This window comes from Schistocerca gregaria, chromosome X (assembly GCF_023897955.1).
Source record: "Schistocerca gregaria isolate iqSchGreg1 chromosome X, iqSchGreg1.2, whole genome shotgun sequence".
NCBI classification, from domain to species: domain Eukaryota; kingdom Metazoa; phylum Arthropoda; class Insecta; order Orthoptera; family Acrididae; genus Schistocerca; species Schistocerca gregaria.
Window position 1 is genome coordinate 668,301,127 of NC_064931.1, and position 19,260 is coordinate 668,320,386.

Genomic DNA, 19,260 nt, shown 5'->3' on the forward strand with positions numbered 1-19,260 from the left:
ATAAACGTTTCTCCCTTTTTATACACTCCTGGAAATGGAAATAAGAACACCGTGAATTCATTGTCCCAGGAAGGGGAAACTTTATTGACACATACCTGGGGTCAGATACATCACATGATCACACTGACAGAACCACAGGCACATAGACACAGGCAACAGAGCATGCACAATGTCGACACTAGTACAGTGTATATCCACCTTTCGCAGCAATGCAGGCTGCTATTCTCCCATGGAGACGATCGTAGAGACGCTGGATGTAGTCCTGTGGAACGGCTTGCCATGCCATTTCCACCTGGCGCCTCAGTTGGACCAGCGTTCGTGCTGGACGTGCAGACCGCGTGAGACGACGCTTCGTCCAGTCCCAAACATGCTCAATGGAGGACAGATCCGGAGATCTTGCTGGCCAGGGTCGTTGACTTACACCTCCTAGAGCACGTTGGGTGGCACCGGATACATGCGGACGTGCATTGTCCTGTTGGAACAGCAAGTTCCCTTGCCGGTCTAGGAATGGTAGAACGATGGGTTCGATGACGGTTTGGATGTACCGTGCACTATTCAGTGTCCCCTCGACGATCACCACAGGTGTACGGCCAGTGTAGGAGATCGCTCCCCACACCATGATGCCGGGTGTTGGCCCTGTGTGCCTCGGTCGTATGCAGTCCTGATTGTGGCGCTCACCTGCACGGCGCCAAACACGCATACGACCATCATTGGCACCAAGACAGAAGCGACTCTCATCGCTGGAGACGACACGTCTCCATTCGTCCATCCATTCACACCTGTCGCGACACCACTGGAGGCGGGCTGCACGATGTTGGGGCGTGAGCGGAAGACGGCCTAATGGTGTGCGGGACCGTAGCCCAGCTTCATGGAGACGGTTGCGAATGGTCCTCGCCGATACCCCAGGAGCAACAGTGTCCCTAATTTGCTGGGAAGTGGCAGTGCGGTCCCCTACGGCACTGCGTAGTATCCTATGGTCTTGGCGTGCATCCGTGCGTCGCTGCGGTCCGGTCCCAGGTCGACGGGCACGTGCACCTTCCGCCGACCACTGGCGACAACATCGATGTACTGTGGAGAACTCACGTCCCACGTGTTGAGCAATTCGGCGGTACGTCCACCCGGCCTCCCGCATGCCCACTATACGCCCTCGCTCAAAGTCCGTCAACTGCACATACGGTTCACGTCCACGCTGTTGCGGCATGCTACAAGTGTTAAAGACTGCGATGGAGCTTCGTATGCCACGGCAAACTGGCTGACACTGACGGCGGCGGTGCACAAATGCTGCGCAATTAGCGCCATTCGACGGCCAACACCGCGGTTCCTGGTGTGTCCGCTGTGCCGTGCGTGTGATCATTGCTTGTACAGCCCTCTCGCAGTGTCCGTAGCAAGTATGGTGGGTCTGACACACCGGTGTCAATGTGTTCTTTTTTCCATTTCCAGGAGTGTATTTCTATTTACTTCCATATTCAGGGATGCTGCAACGGCCTTATGATCACTGATTCCCTGTTATGCACTTACAGAGTCAAAAAGTTCAGGTCTGTTTGTTATCAGTAGGTCCAAGATGTTATCTCCATGAGTCAGTTTTCAGTTTAATTGCTAGAGGTAATTTTTGGATTGTGCACTCAGTATAATGTCCCTCGATGCTCTATCCCTACCACCTGTCCTAAACATCTGAGTGTCCCATTCTATATCTGGTAAATTGAAATCTCCACCTAAGACTGTAACATGTGGAAATTTATGTGAAATGTATTCCAGATTTTCTCTCAGTTGTTCTGCCACTAATGCTGCGGAGTCGGGAGGTTGGTAAAAAGAGCCAATTATTATCCTAGCTCAGTTGTTGAGTATAACCTCCACCCATAATAATTAACAGGAACTACCCACTTCTAATTCTCCACAGGATAAACTACTACTAATAGTGATAAACATGCCACCACCTGTTGCATGTAATCTATCTTTTCTAAACACCGTCTGTGCCTTTGTAAAAATTTCAGCAGAATTTATCTCTGGTTTCAGCCAGCTTTCCTTACCTATAAAAATTTCAGCTTCGGTGCTTTCCATCAGCGCTTGAAGTTCCGGTGCTGTAACAATGCAGCTTCGACAGTTTACAATTACAATACCGATTACTGCTTGATCCCCACATGTTTGTCCTGCACCCTTTGAGGCTGTTGCCCTTTCCGTACTTGCCCGAGGCCATCTAACTTAAAAAACCACCCAGTCCACGCCACACAACCCGTGCTACCTGTGTAACTGCGTGCTGTGTGTAGTGGACTCCTGACCTATCCAGTGGAACATGAAGCCCCACCACCCTATGGCGCAAGTCGAGGAATCTGTAGCCAATCATTTTAATTTTTTGACCTGGGATTGGTTTGATGATGATACCTAGATGGCAGTTGATTCTGCCCATAAGAAGCCCATGGGACTTCAAATATCAAAATCCTCACATGTCTCCGACAAACCATCACTGGAGGCCCAATGCAAGATGGTCATTAATCTGACTGACGTGGAGCAGAGTGATGATGCAGTTTCAGTTCTGAAGAAGGGACTTAACTTTGTTCCCACGCCAAAATTCATACCAGTCACAGACATCATCAGCGCACTTCAACAAGTTGTGCCACGACTACTGCCTAAAGCAGCTGAAGAAGTATGTTGTGAAACCTGCCTTGCACTGATGAGAACCAAGCCCACTAAGTTCAATGTTGCCAGCAGAGGGAGGGCAGCTATTAAAGACCTCAGTGAGTGCCCTGAGATTGTTGTCTTACCTGCTGACAAAGACAATGCTAATGTTGTTCTTTCCCACAGGGATAACATTGAGAAGATGCAGAGCCTGCTAGATGACAACCACAAAGATGGTGCAATTCTCAAGCACATGGATTTACGAGAGGGGTCACCAAGAAACTGTTACCTCAAGGACCTGTACTGCCAAGACTTTATTGACTCAGTACAAGTTCACAAAGTTGGAATGGCTTTACACGCCATTGTCAGCAACATTAGGGCACCTACATATTTGCGGGCAAAATACCTGACAGAAATACTGAGCCATTATGTGGGTAAATCCTGTTGTCATATCTGCAATGCTGTAGATTTTGTAAAATGCCTTGACAACTTCAGAGTGAAGGACTCTGATATCCTGGGGAGTTCTGATGTTTTCTTATTATTCACCAGGGTACCTCTTCGAGAGTCGCTAGAGCTCATGGGTCAGAAATTTGGCCTTCATTTGCTTCCTAAGGACACTACTCCATCCTTGGTCTATCGCCTACAGTTTCATGATCTTCGCATGGAACTTAGCCCTAGAACCTTTGTATACACTGATGGCTGTCGGACTGACCGTGGGGTTGGGTGTGCCTTCGTCAATGGCACCCATGTGTTTGGATATTGGCTTCCGGCCCACTCCTCAGTATTCACAGCTGAGCTTTTCGCCTTATATCAGGCTAAGGAGTACATCCAGCAACACAAAATTCCCAAGTGTGTCCTCTGCTCAGACTCACTGAGCGCCCTCCAAAGTATGTGCACTGTACACTGCTCATCCCTTAGTGCAGTGGGTCCAGGAAAAATGTCAATTGCTAACTCTTGGTGGAGTGAATGTGATGTTTCTGTGGGTCCCTGGTCATGTCGGTCTGCCACGAAACGAAGCTGCTGACGCTGCAGTCCTAGTACCACAGCTCGCTAGTTCCTATATTCCGTCTGATGATCTGTGTTGCCATCTGTCAGGAGGTGGTGTCCGATTGCCATCGTTAATGGTCGTCCCTTTACAGGAATAAACTCTGGCTTATTAAGCATCTCCCAGCAGCTTGGATGACCTCCTCTCAGCCCTCCTGTCATTTTAACTAGGCTGCGTATTGGACACTGCCTTTTTAGCCATCGTCGTTTGCTCAGTGACACTGCCCCACCATTTTGTACTCATTGTGGCCAAATTTTAACTGTCTGCCACTACCTGCTGGAATTCCCTTTTTTTTTTACCAATTTACGTTCCATTTTGGGTTTGCCATCTGAATTGTCAGCTGTTTTAGCGAATGACACACGGGCTGTCACCCGTGTTTTACTTTTTATCCACCAAAGCAATATGGCAAAGGCCATTTAATTTTTAGTTTTGGATCTCAATTTTTGTGTGTTGTTTTTTTAGCCCTTTTTCCACGTGCCTTGTTTAGCTGTCTCCTATTCTGTCCATTGGGACTGACATATAGTCATTTCCCTCGTTTCTGTGTTTGCGTTCTATAGTTTTGACTGGGTGCATATGACCTCAGTTGTTTTTTGCACCCTAAAACAAAACAAAAGAAATGTACTATGATCTTGCATACAGATCCAAATACTGGGACTATGTTGTCAGAGAGACTGTACAAATTCACACCAGGGATGATCTTATCAATTGAGATTAGAGGTATAATCTTAGCAAGGCTTAGGAACAAGCACTGATTTTAATTAAGACGATTCTCAGCAAACAAAATGATCTTGCAACCAGAGCAGACAGAGAACTTACGTCAACACTATCACAGATGCCAACACCAGCGTCTCTGCGACCACTGACGTATGGCTGCTTATGCGGACCATGGAGGGAGCAGCCCATGGAGGCAGGGGATATTAGACGACCACATGTGCTTAGGAGCTCAGTTTTTCAGTGCATCTGGTTATGATGAAATGTATGATCACCAAAATATTGTGCCTGTTGGACACTATAAACTGGCAACACGCCCGTGGCCTATTTGATCAATGTTTGAGAAGAAAGTAGACCCTGGCCAAAACATTCATCACACGCTAATGGCATGTAACTCTGCTTCTGACCTTTGCCTCAATTTGGCAAGGAAGAGACTCCACAAGTTTCTTCCTTAACTGCCATTATTTCACGTGTCCACATCAACCGGTCCTACTGTGTTAATCACATACAACTGATAGCACACACACTCTACTTTCATACTGTAATTTAGTTCACATGGGGGTGGGGGCTCCGCCATATAACCATCTGGTACCAGTTCTACACCACCTAAAGCACTGCCAAGTGACCCGGCTACTGTTTTAACGGTGTGGCTAATCCACCCCCTCGTGAGCTCACTTGAAGAAGGAAAGTTGCTCAAATGGATCATTAGCCCAGTCAACAAAGACCAAAAGATGGCTGGGAAGAAAATTTGTGTAGTCGCAAATTTTTGTGCAGTGGTAGAGGGGACTGTAATTAACATACTGAAAATTCTTCCCCCTTTTTTAGTTTTGCAAAATGAAGAATGAGCAGGCAGTTTCCCAACCTGTCTACTGTACTAAATCACTGAAAGCAACTACAGGATACATAACAACAAAGTTAGACCATTCCGCAGTCCTCCACCTATCTCGACCCCTCCGCTTGCGCGCACGTCCCCCACCTCTCTCTCTCTCTCTCTCTCTCTCTCTCTCTCTCTCTCTCTCTCTCTCTCTCTCTCTCTCGTCCATCAGGAATTTATTATGCAGTAATGATGATGATGATGTTTGTGTCGTGTTTTTGATTACCAAGTAATAACAATCACTATTAATGTTGTTTCAAAAATAAAAACAGCAGCAAAATAAAATTAATGTTTAGTTTAAAACAGCATTTATGATGTCCTTTTAATAGTTGTACTTCATTTGTTTTTAGTGATTAGGATGCAAATTATACATCTGTTATTAATTGATACAAACTTACTTTCAGCTGCTGATGATCTGCCACCTCCACCGGAGCCATCAGATTACAGTCAGTGCCACACATCAAACTTCCCACCACCGCCTGATGACTTACCTCCTCCTCCATCACCTGTTAGTTCAAGCTATTCAGAGCTGCGCAGGGCAAATTACCAACCTGACTTTGGGACCTATGGACCTTCATCTCAGGTACTGATAGTCTTTAAAAATTATGTTAATATTGCCATCAGAGCAACTACTGGAAGGAAGCTATTACAGTCAATGACATTTTAAGAGTAGCGTATGGAATAATTAACTCACTTGGCTCTCCATCAGCACTTTGACTGTCGTTATAGGGATCCCAATAGTGATGCTTTGAATTGGATAGAGGCTATCAATTTGAGTATTTTGGCTTCATCGTATCTTTGTCATATCACCACAAAACTGGCTGAAACAAAGTGCTGTGACATTCCTTGAGCCTCGTGGAATCCAAGGAGGAGCGAATTATATTGGTAAGAGGTAAGCCACTTGCAAGTTAACATGCAACTGTCAGCAGGGAATACTTTGAGATGATACGTGTCAGCACAGAAAAAAACTTCAGAGATTAACATCTGCAAGGAACAGAATGGTTCTAAAACTTTAAAATAACAAATTATGCAATTTCCTGTATTTGCATTTAGACTGTGTTACTTATCACAAAGTATTTTCCAGCAGTCTTAAGTGCAGATGCTTTAAAAAGCATTTTGCCTGTGTGTCATCAGTTTTTGCCTCTGAAATTAAGATATCGCAAGTGACATAACTGATAGCTGAAATTCATTAGCATGTGAAGGGCAATAATAGGCTTTGTAAGTTTTTCATGTTGAATCACAATTTTCACCGCAGTGACTGACAGACGGTATTGTTCTGCTTGCTCAGTATCCATTGTTAGGGTTTATTGTGGAACTGAGTATATTGTATTTCTGCTTGTTCAAGTATCAATTTGGCTTTGCTCGTGCTGAAGGAACTATCTTGGTGCCTTTGGAGTGATTTACAAAATGGGCGGGATACATGTTGGTAAGCTGAGATGTAATTTGTACCTAAATATTTCCATATTGAAGGTCACGTAAATGATGGGTCAATGCTACGAAGATCTCCATGATGAATGTAGAGATTTCTTTCCCTCATCTAAATTAAAGATAAATTTATGGAGCATCGGTAGTGGGTCCACCGATTAAGGTAGAATTCCCTCGTTCCTCCTCCTCTTCTTCCTCCTCCTCCTCCTCCTCCTTCTCCTCCTCCTCCTCCTCCTCCTCCTCCTCCTCCTCCTCCTCCTCCTCTTCTGCTGATGCTACTTATAAACGATAGCAATCCTGGATTGTGCTGGTGGAAAGACCACCTGAATCTAATCAGAGGGTTCCAGTGACAATATAATTCACCCACAAACTGCATTGCTTGAAAAATATTCATTTGACCAGTTGCTGGAGGGTGTTTGTCAGTCTGGGATTCCTGTCAAGTTGAATTAGTGAAACAGAAAAATCCCTTAAAAGAAACAGCTCAATTTGGTATGGGATTCTTTAGTCACTGCAATGCTTATCATATGCCAGTTAGTGTCTTCAAATCATCTTAAAAATTCAATGGAGGCAACATTTCAGTGTGACACAAGGAATACATTACTTCCTTTGACAGTTACCTTGCATACTGTCCATGGTAGTAAAATTGAAGGGATTCGGGTGTGTACAGAGGTAATCCAATAATCATTAGTTCCGCATTACAGTCATGAATGAAGCAGGAAGGAAAGAAAATACTCTGAAACACTATATACCCTTTATTCATTCACCATAAGGTGTAATGTAAGATACAGATGTAGATCAGGGTGTATACGCCCCAGGAAATCTGGGAAAAATGAGGAAATTTTTTCATTCTGGGAAAATCTGGAATAATTGCTCCAATTTTTTAAAATTTTGGATATTTTACAATGTTTTAATTTTTAGTTAAATTCGTGTAATTTTGGCTGGTAAGAACTGGTACTCTAACAAAGATTTCACTTTGGACCACCACTGCAGAGTAGCACCGCAGTATAAAACATAAGAAGAGAATAACGCCAAAATTAAACTTCAGTTGTAAAGAAAATGCACTATACATTACTGTGTAAGAAGAAACTGCTTTTGATGAGCTTCAGATCACAGGTGTTTACATTTCTTACAGGTCAGTGGAAAATATTGCAAGTGGTGATTTGAGATGCATTACTTTCGAAGTAAATTTCATTCTACACAAGACAAAATATGTTGTGTGTGAGAATGTAGGATGAACATCTTGTACCACAAAATATTTGACTCTTATTCAAAATGTAACACTTTGAGGAACAACCAGATAGAAAAATATCTGGTCCAGAAGACCAGCCATTTATGCCATTATCCAAAACTTTACTGGCACGTTTGTGTTTGATATACCTTAAAGGGTAACACATGCTAAAAAAAGACTAGAATTATGTATGAGAACTTAACTTTTCTTGTAGTTATACTTTATGGTTAGGTTCAGTTGAGTCAGGGGAAGAGACCAAACAGCGAGGTCATTGGTCTCATCAGATTTTGGAAGAATGGGGATGGAAGTTGGCCGTGCCCTTTGATAGGAACCATCCCAGCATTTGCCTGAATCGATTTAGGGAAATCACTGAAAACTTAAATCAGGATGGCTAGACGTGGGATTGAACTGTCATCCTTCAGAATGCGAGTCCATTGTGTTAACCACTGCACCACCTTGCTCGGTTATACTTTATGTATTTTAAGTTTAAACCATTAACTTTTTCTGTTCATGTTTTCACACTACTTAGCAGTGATGTTGCTATTGACTGACTAGAACATGTATCCTATTCTCTGAACATTTGCTGTCATTGGCTGGAGAGATCACGCGATGTGGACTATGATTGGCTGACAAAAGCACATCGCTATCTTGATTTCAGTGCTTTAGAAGCTACCATTCTGCATTTGGTGGAATTCACATTCATATGTTGGTAATACGAAAATATGCAGTGTCCATGTTGCCATGCATCAGAGATCTTTCCAAAACAGTTTTTCTTTTATTTTTTTGCTGGGATTCCATTTCCTAAAGTGCAGGAAAGTTCTATGCTAGTGTATAAAACAGATCAGAGGCAAAGTATACCAGGTCCGTTCAAAAATTTCCAGAACTTTGTCCATAAAACTTTTCTATGCTTACCTTTTAATTATTGTGCATTGTCTCCTTCAAAATATTCTCCTCCACAATTTATACACCACTCCCAATGCGTTTTCCAGTTCCAGAAGCAGTCTTGGTACACCTCTTGCTAGATTACGCGAAGTGCTATTTGTGAATTTTCCTTTATAACCTTTCATTGCAAATTTTTGCCCTGTCAACAGGCTTTTCAACTTTGGAAATAAGCAAAAAGTCTACATGGTAGAGGTCTGAAGAAACTTCCTGTCAGATTTAAACTATATGCCGGACCGAGACTCGAACTTACTCCAGAGTTCGAGTCTCAGTCCGGCACACAGTTTTAATCTTCCAAGAAGTTTCATATCGGCACACATGATGGTCACAGAGCACAGTTTAAACCTTGTCTTTATTTGAACCTTTGTATTATACAGCTTATATGATGAAGAATTGTCATCCACAACCTATTTACTGCCTTACTAATAGCTGCCAGACTATTGTCTTTCATCGTGCTTATTCTCTGATACTGTAAAACCATTGTCTTTACTTACTTTCTCATTTATATAAATTTCTCTTTGTAGAAACTGCAACTTCAGGAAGAATGTAAATTTGAAATTAATAGGACATGAATGGTTAAATTTACATTTGGGCTGTGCAGTGTATGTGTAAATAATTTAGAGAAGTTTAGAGGTCGAACATCATTGTAGGCAGTGATAAATAATAAAAGAGATACGATAATGGAAAATCCTAGATGGAATCCATACAATGTATGAGTCAAGACTACCACTCAGCAAGCAGTAGGTTCATTCTCATGACATTTTTTTTTTTCCATTTCATGTAAAAATGAATGAAATTTAGGCTAAATAGAATAATGTGAAAGGGTACCCCTGTGTCTTCAAAATAGGAAAATCAAGAAGGAAAAAGAACACACTCAACCTCGCAACATATGAATGATGTGTGATAAATTAATTCATTGCCTAATGTAGACAGGTTGCTGTTTTCAGTGTCCTTAATTGTGTATTAATTTCACATGTCATGGGTCAGGTGACATAATGGGTCAATAACCCAAAGTCAGGTAGTGAAGGCAGGAATGAATCAAGCCACCCCCCCCCCCCCCCCAAACCAGACCACCCTACTTTCGAAAAAGGTAGCAGTCATAATGAGTGTAAAGATTTCATCTTCAATTCTTTTATAGGAGAAAATTTATATTCTCAGATCTCCCAAGCAAAAAGTGTAATTGTTTTCATTAACGTGAATTTCTGTACAGCAGCTGAGAAACCACATACCACAGTTATAAGCTTGCATCAGGAATAGAAGCAACTACAAAGACATGCTGAAATGTTTTCAATTAATTTTGACCTTTCTTGGCAAAGAATCATCTCGTGGAGTATCCTTTTGTGTTTGGAACGTTATTCATCATGCAGAGTGGGTGAAGAAAGCAATTTTTATTGCTTGAATTTATTTTCTGTGATGGATTGTCACAACACAAGAGGAATTCAATTTGTGTTAGTATTTTCCCTATCAGCATGAACATAAGAGTGAGGTTCTGTGCTCATTTTGCAGTTAAAGTACTGTTTGAGAATGAAGTCTTTCGCGACTGCACCGAACAGTCTGACTTCTTGCCACATAAGTTCAGGGTAAAACTTTGAGCTCTGGACAATTACCTCCATTGTCTTCGTCAAGAACAACTGACTGTCGAAACTGATGCTGTTGTGGCCTTACATACCCCAAAGACGGCTTATGATGGGTCAGTAATTAAGTCGTGCTGTCGCAGATATCACCTCCTGCACTTGTGGCGCCAGCACTCCACAGGTAGTGTAAAAATTGTGACGAATATCTCTTGCTCTTCTCTGCATCGACTGCTCGCTTCCAGGCAATGATAAGATTATATCCACTGTCACAGTTGAATATTTTGTCGCACATTCTTATTATTACAGCCTCTTTCATTATGGAGTCGCAGTATGTAGGAGATTTGGACAAAAAATTTTGTTTCATCAAACAATATTTTTTACTTGTTTTTGATGCTGTTTTTGAGACAACTGCAAATTTCTCCTGTTCTTGACTTTTAATATGCCATTGATGTTTTGCACAGTGGTCAGAAATGGTGTGGTTGAACAGTCTTGTGTAACAGCTTCTGCACTCACAATGGATGTTGTAAGTCCCAGGAATCTTGAGGGTGAGACTGTCCTTAACACTTTGGGTCTTGAGTCATTGCGCGCGTGTGTGTACCATAAAAGACTGGCTGATTTTAACGTATTTTAAACTAAAACTACTCCTGAAAGGTTTCAGTAATAGCAATAAAATTACTCTTATTGATACATACTTTTGACAAGTGTTGTTATTATAGTATTGATTTTGAAAAAAAGGAAAAATTGGTCAAAGGTATATTCACTGTATTTTCTAGAAGGATTTTTTTTTTTTACCCAAAAATTGTAATTATGATGGATACAGTATGTCTTATCTATAGTAACCTCCTGTAACTATTTTAGGATGCAACTTCGCTCTTTGTGTGGTAAATTTTGAAGCATGGCATTTTGCACAATGCTACTTTACATTCACTACACTGGTAGCTTGTGTCTCTTCGCCACACTTTTCCAGTAAGTTTTTTTCCTCTCAGAGAACACACTACACTGTTTTTGTTTCTGTTTCTTACCTACTTCTGTCTCAATCTTTTCCAAGAAATGATTTCCAGTTGATAGTCTTGAGTCCAGATGGACCAGGTCGGGGTTCAAGATTTTTGCTTTGTGCAACATCCTGTCATGAAGTGAGATGTTGAGGCGTTTTCCAGTAACCTTATTGTATAATATGCAGGAATTTACAGTTGCCATTAGTATAACATGGAATGCCAACTTTCTCCACCCCTTCACAGTTCGATGTTGAAATGCGCCGTATGACAATCGCTGATCTGATAAATCAACACCAAACTTGTTTTTATTGTAGTCCACTACACAGGCTGGCTTTGACTTCTCTCTTCCTCTCTGATCAGTGAAAGTGACCATCTCAGCAGTATGCCTTGTACTTATCATATGCACATTTCTTTTGTCCTTCCAACACAGTGCTAACATATTTCCTTTATGCCTGAAAATTAGTTCACCTCGCTGAATGTTCGGACCTTTTGTAGCACGAGGCAATCCCTGCCGAGATTTTCTTGTTGTTCCCACAAGAGCAGTTTTTGCAGCTTCCAGTTCTGAAACAAGTATTGGACTTGTGTAGAATCTGTCTGCAAACAAAGTGTAGCCATTCCTGACAGATTTGCAAGCAATGTCTTTACTAGAGTCACTGTGTCAGACCTTTCACCCGCATAAACAGAGAAATTCCAGATGTAACCTGTGTCAGAATGGGATAACATGTACAGTTTCGTACCATATTTATTTGGTTTTTGTGGCATGTACTGTTTGAAATACATGCGACCTAGAAATTTACACATGCCTTCATCTGTTGTAATTTTTTGAGATAGTGTATACTCACGCTGGAAATTAGCGCACACATTATCTAGGAGGGGACTCGCCTTGTGCAGTGGGTCATAGCCAGTTTCTCCTTTCCTCTTAACTAAGGAATTATCATTGTGGAAGTTTCTCAAAATAGAAAGAAATCTGTCACAGCTCAAGATGTTTGGACAGAAACTACATGACACAACAGCGTTCTTGGACCAGTGCTCTCGTTACGTGGCCTCACACTTACACACACATGGACTACAGTTGCCAGAAACTTCTTTATTACAATAAGTGTAACTCCTTTCCACTTTGATAATGAGCAGGTGGGTGAAAGGGAATTTGTACTTTGTAATTTCCTGATGCATTGTTGAGAATACAGATTAGTTTGTTCCTTTATATGTTTCATCATACCGTCTGTAAGCAAATATGAAGGAAAAAAAATCTAGAGGTGCACTGTTCTGGTCTAAACTGACAACATTGCATATTCCGAATTGTCCTGAAAATAGATAGATATCTGGTGCATGATCAGCAGTCATCCAACCTTCCTCAGAATCGGTGCGGCGCACAGGTCTCGGCTTCCCGTTAGCTGTCAGTCCCACTCGTTCTTCTGGCACAATATCGACGGGATTACTTGCTGCTGAAGTGCTTGGACACCTGCTCTCCTCTCCTGAATCTATCAGAAGAGTGGTATTTGCAAATAAAATCATAATTACGTACTGAGAGTTTTTTCAGTGAAAATCTGAACAAAAATTATACATGTTTTCTTGTCAGAATTCTTTACCTGAACTGCCAGAAACTTCTTCTTGAACATAGTCCACATCATCATCAGAGTTATCTACAATATCTTCCTCTGACAAATCAACATCACTTTCTTCTAAATCACGATATAACTCGTGAGCAATTTCTTTGTCCGTCAAGTCACGCTTCGCTATGTTGACGCTGCTGAGACCGCGTCTGGAAAAATCGCTGCTCACAAATCCCAACAAATAAAAAGGGAAACACACCCTTCCACAGCATGCCCGCACCATCTAGTGACTAATACTCGAACTACAGTCCATGCAGCACCTCCCATACAAGTGGGAGCCGTAAGAACACACAAAGAAAGAAAGGGGAACAACGAGAACACACGCTCCTAAAATTACGGGCACCGGACTTTTGGGCAGGTCGCGCATGCCTGTATTTTTACGGGTGTCGGTGCCTAAGTGAGGGTGTAGCATCTCCTTTATCTCCTTAGGAGGTCAGAAAATAGATATGGTACCTTGTCTTCCCAGGACTCTGCATATTTTGTTGGATGTACCGGCATGGATCGCAAGTTGACGAACAGTGATTCATATCTTAGAGCCCAGAGTTTTCACCATCCAGTACAGAAGAGAGCAGCTTTAAGTACACCAGTACACAGAGCAAAAACTACTTGTGACGAGGACAACTGTGATTCTGAAATTAATGATCTTAAGTATGTGTTCCAAAAGGACAGCTGTGAGTCACATTATATGAAGACAGTGTCCTCCAAGAAAGGGAAACATGAAAATGTTTTATACAACATAGAGTACTGTATTTAGATTTCAGGTTTTCAAAATTTCATAAATATCATATTGCCACCCATGATATTTCTTAGGTGGTTTCTCAAAAACGGAATGATTATTTGTGTTATCTGTCTCTGGAGTGTGTTTTCTGTCTCTGGAGTATGCTATCTTGGCAGTCATTGATCTTAATTTGTCATCTAAATCAAAAATGAAAATCTTTAATGCAGTGAGTCATGAGGCAGAATCATTAGACTAATATAGTAAAATGGCTCTAATAGAAATAATCATTCCCCAGAAACTATAAGTAATGGGACCGTACTTATAAAAGACGACCAGTTTTTGCCAGATTTAGCTTGAGTGATCTGTTCTTTATACCAGATCCTTTGGAGTGCCATGGAAATGAAGATTTTGGCAATGATCAGACACTGTGATAACCTAGAAATGTACATCAGCATCACTCTGACCCTGGAGTTTTTTTGTTTGTAACTCTGTGTGTGCTGCTGCACATACTCAGTTAACTGCCACCAATGTAAATTCAGCATTGAGTGATACTTGGTAGTGTGTGGACATTTGAAGTTGAGACATTGTTGCTTAATTAATTTGACAGAAATATTTTTTGAAGGGGCATTGTGACTGTAGTGTACACATTGTGTAACTGTTCTGTTGATGAGTGTGGTTCATTAATATGAAAATGGCACTTAGGAGTGACATTTTACTGAGAGAAGATGGTACGTGGGAACCATTGTTAGCAGAACTCAATTGTGAAAGTGACATGAGTGACTTTTGTGATGAAAGAGATTCTGAAACTGATGGTCCTACAGCAATTACAGTCAATGGCGAAACTAATAAGTCTGCAGAATTTTCAGACGATGATGCAGTCCACAGTAAGAATGGTCATAGTTAATATTTGTGTAATATGTGCACTTCATTAAATGAATACCACCTTCATCTAATTAAACTGCAAATAAAGTCTTTAGAGCTAGATCACTTTAAAGTATCTTCATTGAAAAGTTTCCATGAGCGTTTTTACGTAGTCTCGAATTTTGGATGCATTAATACTAATATTGTTTGGGAAAGTATGTGAGACACATGAGATAAAATGAGTTTAATACATGATAGTCCAGTTTCAATTAAAATATTCTATTGTCAAGAAATTTCTCCAGCAAATAATTGAGGGTCACTGTGACACAGGTGTACACTTAGTGTGGTAATTTCAAAGGTGTACACTATTTTAGTTAATAAAATGAAAGTGTTAAATAATCTGACTGAAAAAGGCATCAAGCCTATAGAGGAGTAGAATAAATCATTTGGAGAATATTGACTTAGGTTTCCAAGATATATAAACAGACTTTATTGAAGAACAAGGATTTTTAACAGAAAAAGTTTTTCTCATTTTTACCTCACAAATGTTATACATAGCTGTTATTGACTGTATCATGAAACATACTACAGCAATATTAATTATCGAGTTGAAAGTATTGAAGTTATTGGTTAATCAGCTACGTATTTATGTACAATATGGTTTGAGACAATAAATGAGATTTTCCCCCAAATGTTGAGGCCAGGCCCCTGCCCCTATCCTGTTGAGCACAAATTACACACAACTTATTCCTAAAGAACCAGAGTGGAAAGTAACACACACAAAAACATTAGACATGTAAAATAAGAACCAAACTAATATATAGGAAGTGTTTAGCAGTAGTTAGGGCACAGACAAATGCTTGAACACTGTAACTCAGCTTTTGAACTTGAGAATGGCAAAGCTTCTCAGTTTTCCAGCATTCATTCTTAAAATGCATCCTCACATTTTTGTAAATTCATCCAAAGGAATTTATTTGGGAGTGAGAAGTTTCTGTGGCATATATCCTCACATACAGATGCATGGTCTAAAAGTGATATGAGTTAATGAAATCTTTGCACGCTTTGAGTTATGTCAAATGCTTAAATTCCTGCATCATTTCTGATGAGTACTGCATGACCAGTGTCAAGTAGTAACTGACTGTCATTTTGCTGATGTTCCCATCCTTAAAGAACCATACTACTGGCTGTGATGTACTGGTGCCCATTTCACTGCCAAATCATGCGACATTTACATCCATAGTCACTACACACACTTTCACTTTGACCTCATGTTGGATGTATCTCACAGTGTAGGACATTTATGGAAGAACTGATCACCCAAGAGCTATCACCCACTCCCCCTCTCCCTCCCACCCCCACCAAAAAAATCCCCAAGTAAAGCAAAACATTATTGGGCTGGTAGAGAGAAACAGAATATGAAATGCTAGCAAAAGAAAAGCATTATAAAAATCACAGTTTGTATTAATATTATTTTCTTCAGAGTTAAATTTACTAGTCTTATTTAAAATATTACATTTTGACAGCTAACCCAAATGTTGCACATAACAATAGCCATAGTAAATCTCATGTTAATAACATGTTTGTATGAATGGTAGCTGTGATACACTTTTGAACGGGTTTTGAATAGAGGAACTGGATTACCAAATGAAATATGTAGCATGCTGTATGCTGTTCATATTCTTATAATGAACACAGTTGCAAGAAAGATAGTCATGTTTGTTAATGTTTCTGGTAGCTAAACAACACTTGCTTGATGAAACTTCCTGACAGATTAAAACTGTGTGCCGGACCGAGACTCGAACTCGGGACCTTTACCTTTTGTGGGCAAGTGCTCTACCAACTGAGGCACCCAATCACGACTCATGCCCTGTCCTCACAGACTTAATTCCACCATTATCTTGTCTCCTACCTTCCAAACTTCCTGATTTTGAGTCTCGGTCCAGTACACAGTTTTAATCTGCCAGGAAGTTCCATATCAGCGCACACTCCACTGTAGAGTGAAAATTTCATTCTAGAAACACTTGTTTGATATTTATTTTTTACTTATTATTTTTCTTTTGGACAAAAAGTTATTTTGGGTGGTAAAGATAACTAGGACACCATGTGAGAAGTACAAATGGCGTTAAAAAAGTTTTTCACAGTTGTCTTTTATTTTTTGTGGGAGGAGAATGAAATTTTTTGTGAACGTACTTGGAATATTTAGCTATACATTGAGCCTATTCAATGTAGCCTCCATCAGGTGTGCTGCATCTGGCCCAACGTTCTTTCATTGATGTAAATGCACTTTGTTAAAATTCTGGGAGTTGACTTTTACACCATCGCTTGACACAGGAAAGACGGTCATTCTCACTATCAAATGTTTTACTGTGCAGGTGGGCCTTCAGATGACCAAAGAGGTAAAAATCAGACGGAGCCAAGCTCGGACTGTAGGGAGGATGAGGAACAGTTTTCCAACCCATTTTCCTGATTTTCTCCTGTCTCACAAAGGCTGTATTGGGTTTGGAATTGTCATGGTGTAGTCTGATGAGCTGACCCTGAAGCTGTAGTCTGTGGGTCTTGACGGCATATCGTAGCTTGTCCAGTGACTAACAGTAATGGTCCCAGTTAATTGTGGAGCCATGTTCCAAAAAGTCAATGAAAGTGACACAACCCTGACCCCAGAAGAAGGAGCCCATCACCTTTCAGCCTGCTATTCATGAAAGTCTTGGTTTCTTCTTCTGAAGGAACCCGGATAATGCCACTCCATGGATTGGGTTTTGCTGTGAGGTTCGGACAAAAACCACAATGTTTCATCCTGGGTAATTATGCTGTCAAAACACTGTTTCCACCCTTTAGTAAAGGTCTTCATGAGACCGTCGCACACATTCTTTCTCATCGTTTGCATTTCTCTTGTCAATAATCTAGGCCCCCAATGTGCATAGATTTTTCTGTACTCTAGTGACTGTACCAGTGATACCACACTACCAAATGACAAACGAGTCATTTCAGCAAACTGAATTGTTTGGATGATTTGTTCAATGGTCTCCTTATTCACATCACTCACTGCCGTTGATAGTCTACCGCATCGTTGACTGTCCAGTAGAGAGAAATCACCTTCTTTAAACCTCTGCAACAACTGTTGTATACTGCTGTGATCCACTGTGCCGTCATAAACGGGGAGCAACTTCCTGTGAATCAATGTGGCAGAGTCATCACCGGTCTTGAAGAGGAACTCCATCACTGACCATTGTCACAACCTGACATCTACTTCACGGTCCATTACGGCTCGCCTGTAAATAAAAGAAAGTACTTTCATATACTAACTTACAGCTAAATGTTCCAAGTATGTTCACAAAAAATTTCATTCTTCTCCTGCAAAAAATAAAAAAAATAGAGACGACTGTGCAAAACTTTTTGAATGCCCTTTGTACTATAAAAAGTTCGAAGCTGTGTGAGTGAACTGTGTAACAGTTATTTTTTTCCTGTCTCGGATGTTTTTTTACACACATCTTCAGTGCCCGGCTTCTATTCCACACCCTTACAGTAATGTTAAATGGCTTTCATTTGTAGCAGCTCCTAAGGAAAGAAGGAAAGTGGGTGTTACTCCATTGCACTGTAATAGTCTTCACATGCACTAATTTTAACTGGCTGCAGCAGACAAATGTGTGTTAATTTAGCACTGTTAATACTGCATGGAGTTAAACAGCATGTGTCTTCATGCGCATCAGTGCAATAACTCTTGCTGTTCCAGAAAACATCAAAGTTGTGTAGTCTTATTTCTGCAGTGCAATTGGCATTTCACCTTAGTGAACAGAGACTGATTGTGACAATGATAATGATGCACAAGCATAATGAATGATTGTAGATAACTACTAATTGTTGGTCGCTCATTTTCAATGTTGCCCACAAAAAAAAGTTTTTGTTAAACATGAGACCTTCAGTTTGTTGATTTAGTGCTTATTCAATGGAAAAATACATTGGACTTTGAATCATATTTAATTACCAGAGATGTCTAAAGATAAAGCAGTAAAATAAAACCATCATTCATTACTCAGAGAAATGCATTGAAAGTTTAATAAATGGGTCACAGAATTTGTCAGCAGAGAATATCTGTATGCTGATAAATGTGCAATAAGCACATTTGCTTCTTAGAGACAAAAGATGTATGTATGTATGTATGTATGTATGTTGCATGCTATTGTGTAAAATCATTTGACTTCTGTCTGAAACTTTCTACCTCTAGATTTGTTCTTCTAAGATCATAATTTATTGTAAACTATAGTTGTAAATATTATGTTTCTTTTTGTTTATTTCAGTATTGAAACAAAGAACTGTTTCCTTAAAATTAATCAAATGATTTGATAATATGATAAACCTATGAAATAAGTCATTGACTGTTGCAACATTTTTAAGAGACTTCATTAAAGGTTTTTCAGAAATGCAACATTAATAGCAGAATTATTAATATCTGTGATTCATGGAACCCTTACAGTTTATTATTTTTATTACAAGCATTATGTTCTCTAAGTATTTACAATCTCAAAATTTGTTAGCACTTGTAAAATTTTGTTTTGCTTCTTTAACTTCTCCCCCCCCCCCCCCCCCCCCTCAATGAATTAGCGTTACAGATTCTCTCTATCTAGAATTTGTATAACGTGATCTACAAGCTAGTTCAACTGTGCAAT

At 40.5% G+C, this 19,260-nt stretch overlaps 1 protein-coding gene across 2 annotated transcripts in view; it reads left to right on the plus strand.

The window, feature by feature from the left end:
- The window catches only part of LOC126298375 (lipoma-preferred partner homolog), an 81,561-nt gene that overhangs the window by 33,518 nt on the left and 28,783 nt on the right, over nucleotides 1–19,260 (plus strand). For both annotated transcript variants that reach the window (XM_049989682.1, XM_049989681.1), the window contains exon 5: nucleotides 5,648–5,826. In XM_049989682.1, the coding sequence (XP_049845639.1) occupies nucleotides 5,648–5,826 (179 nt within the window). The remainder of the gene's footprint in view (nucleotides 1–5,647; nucleotides 5,827–19,260) is intronic.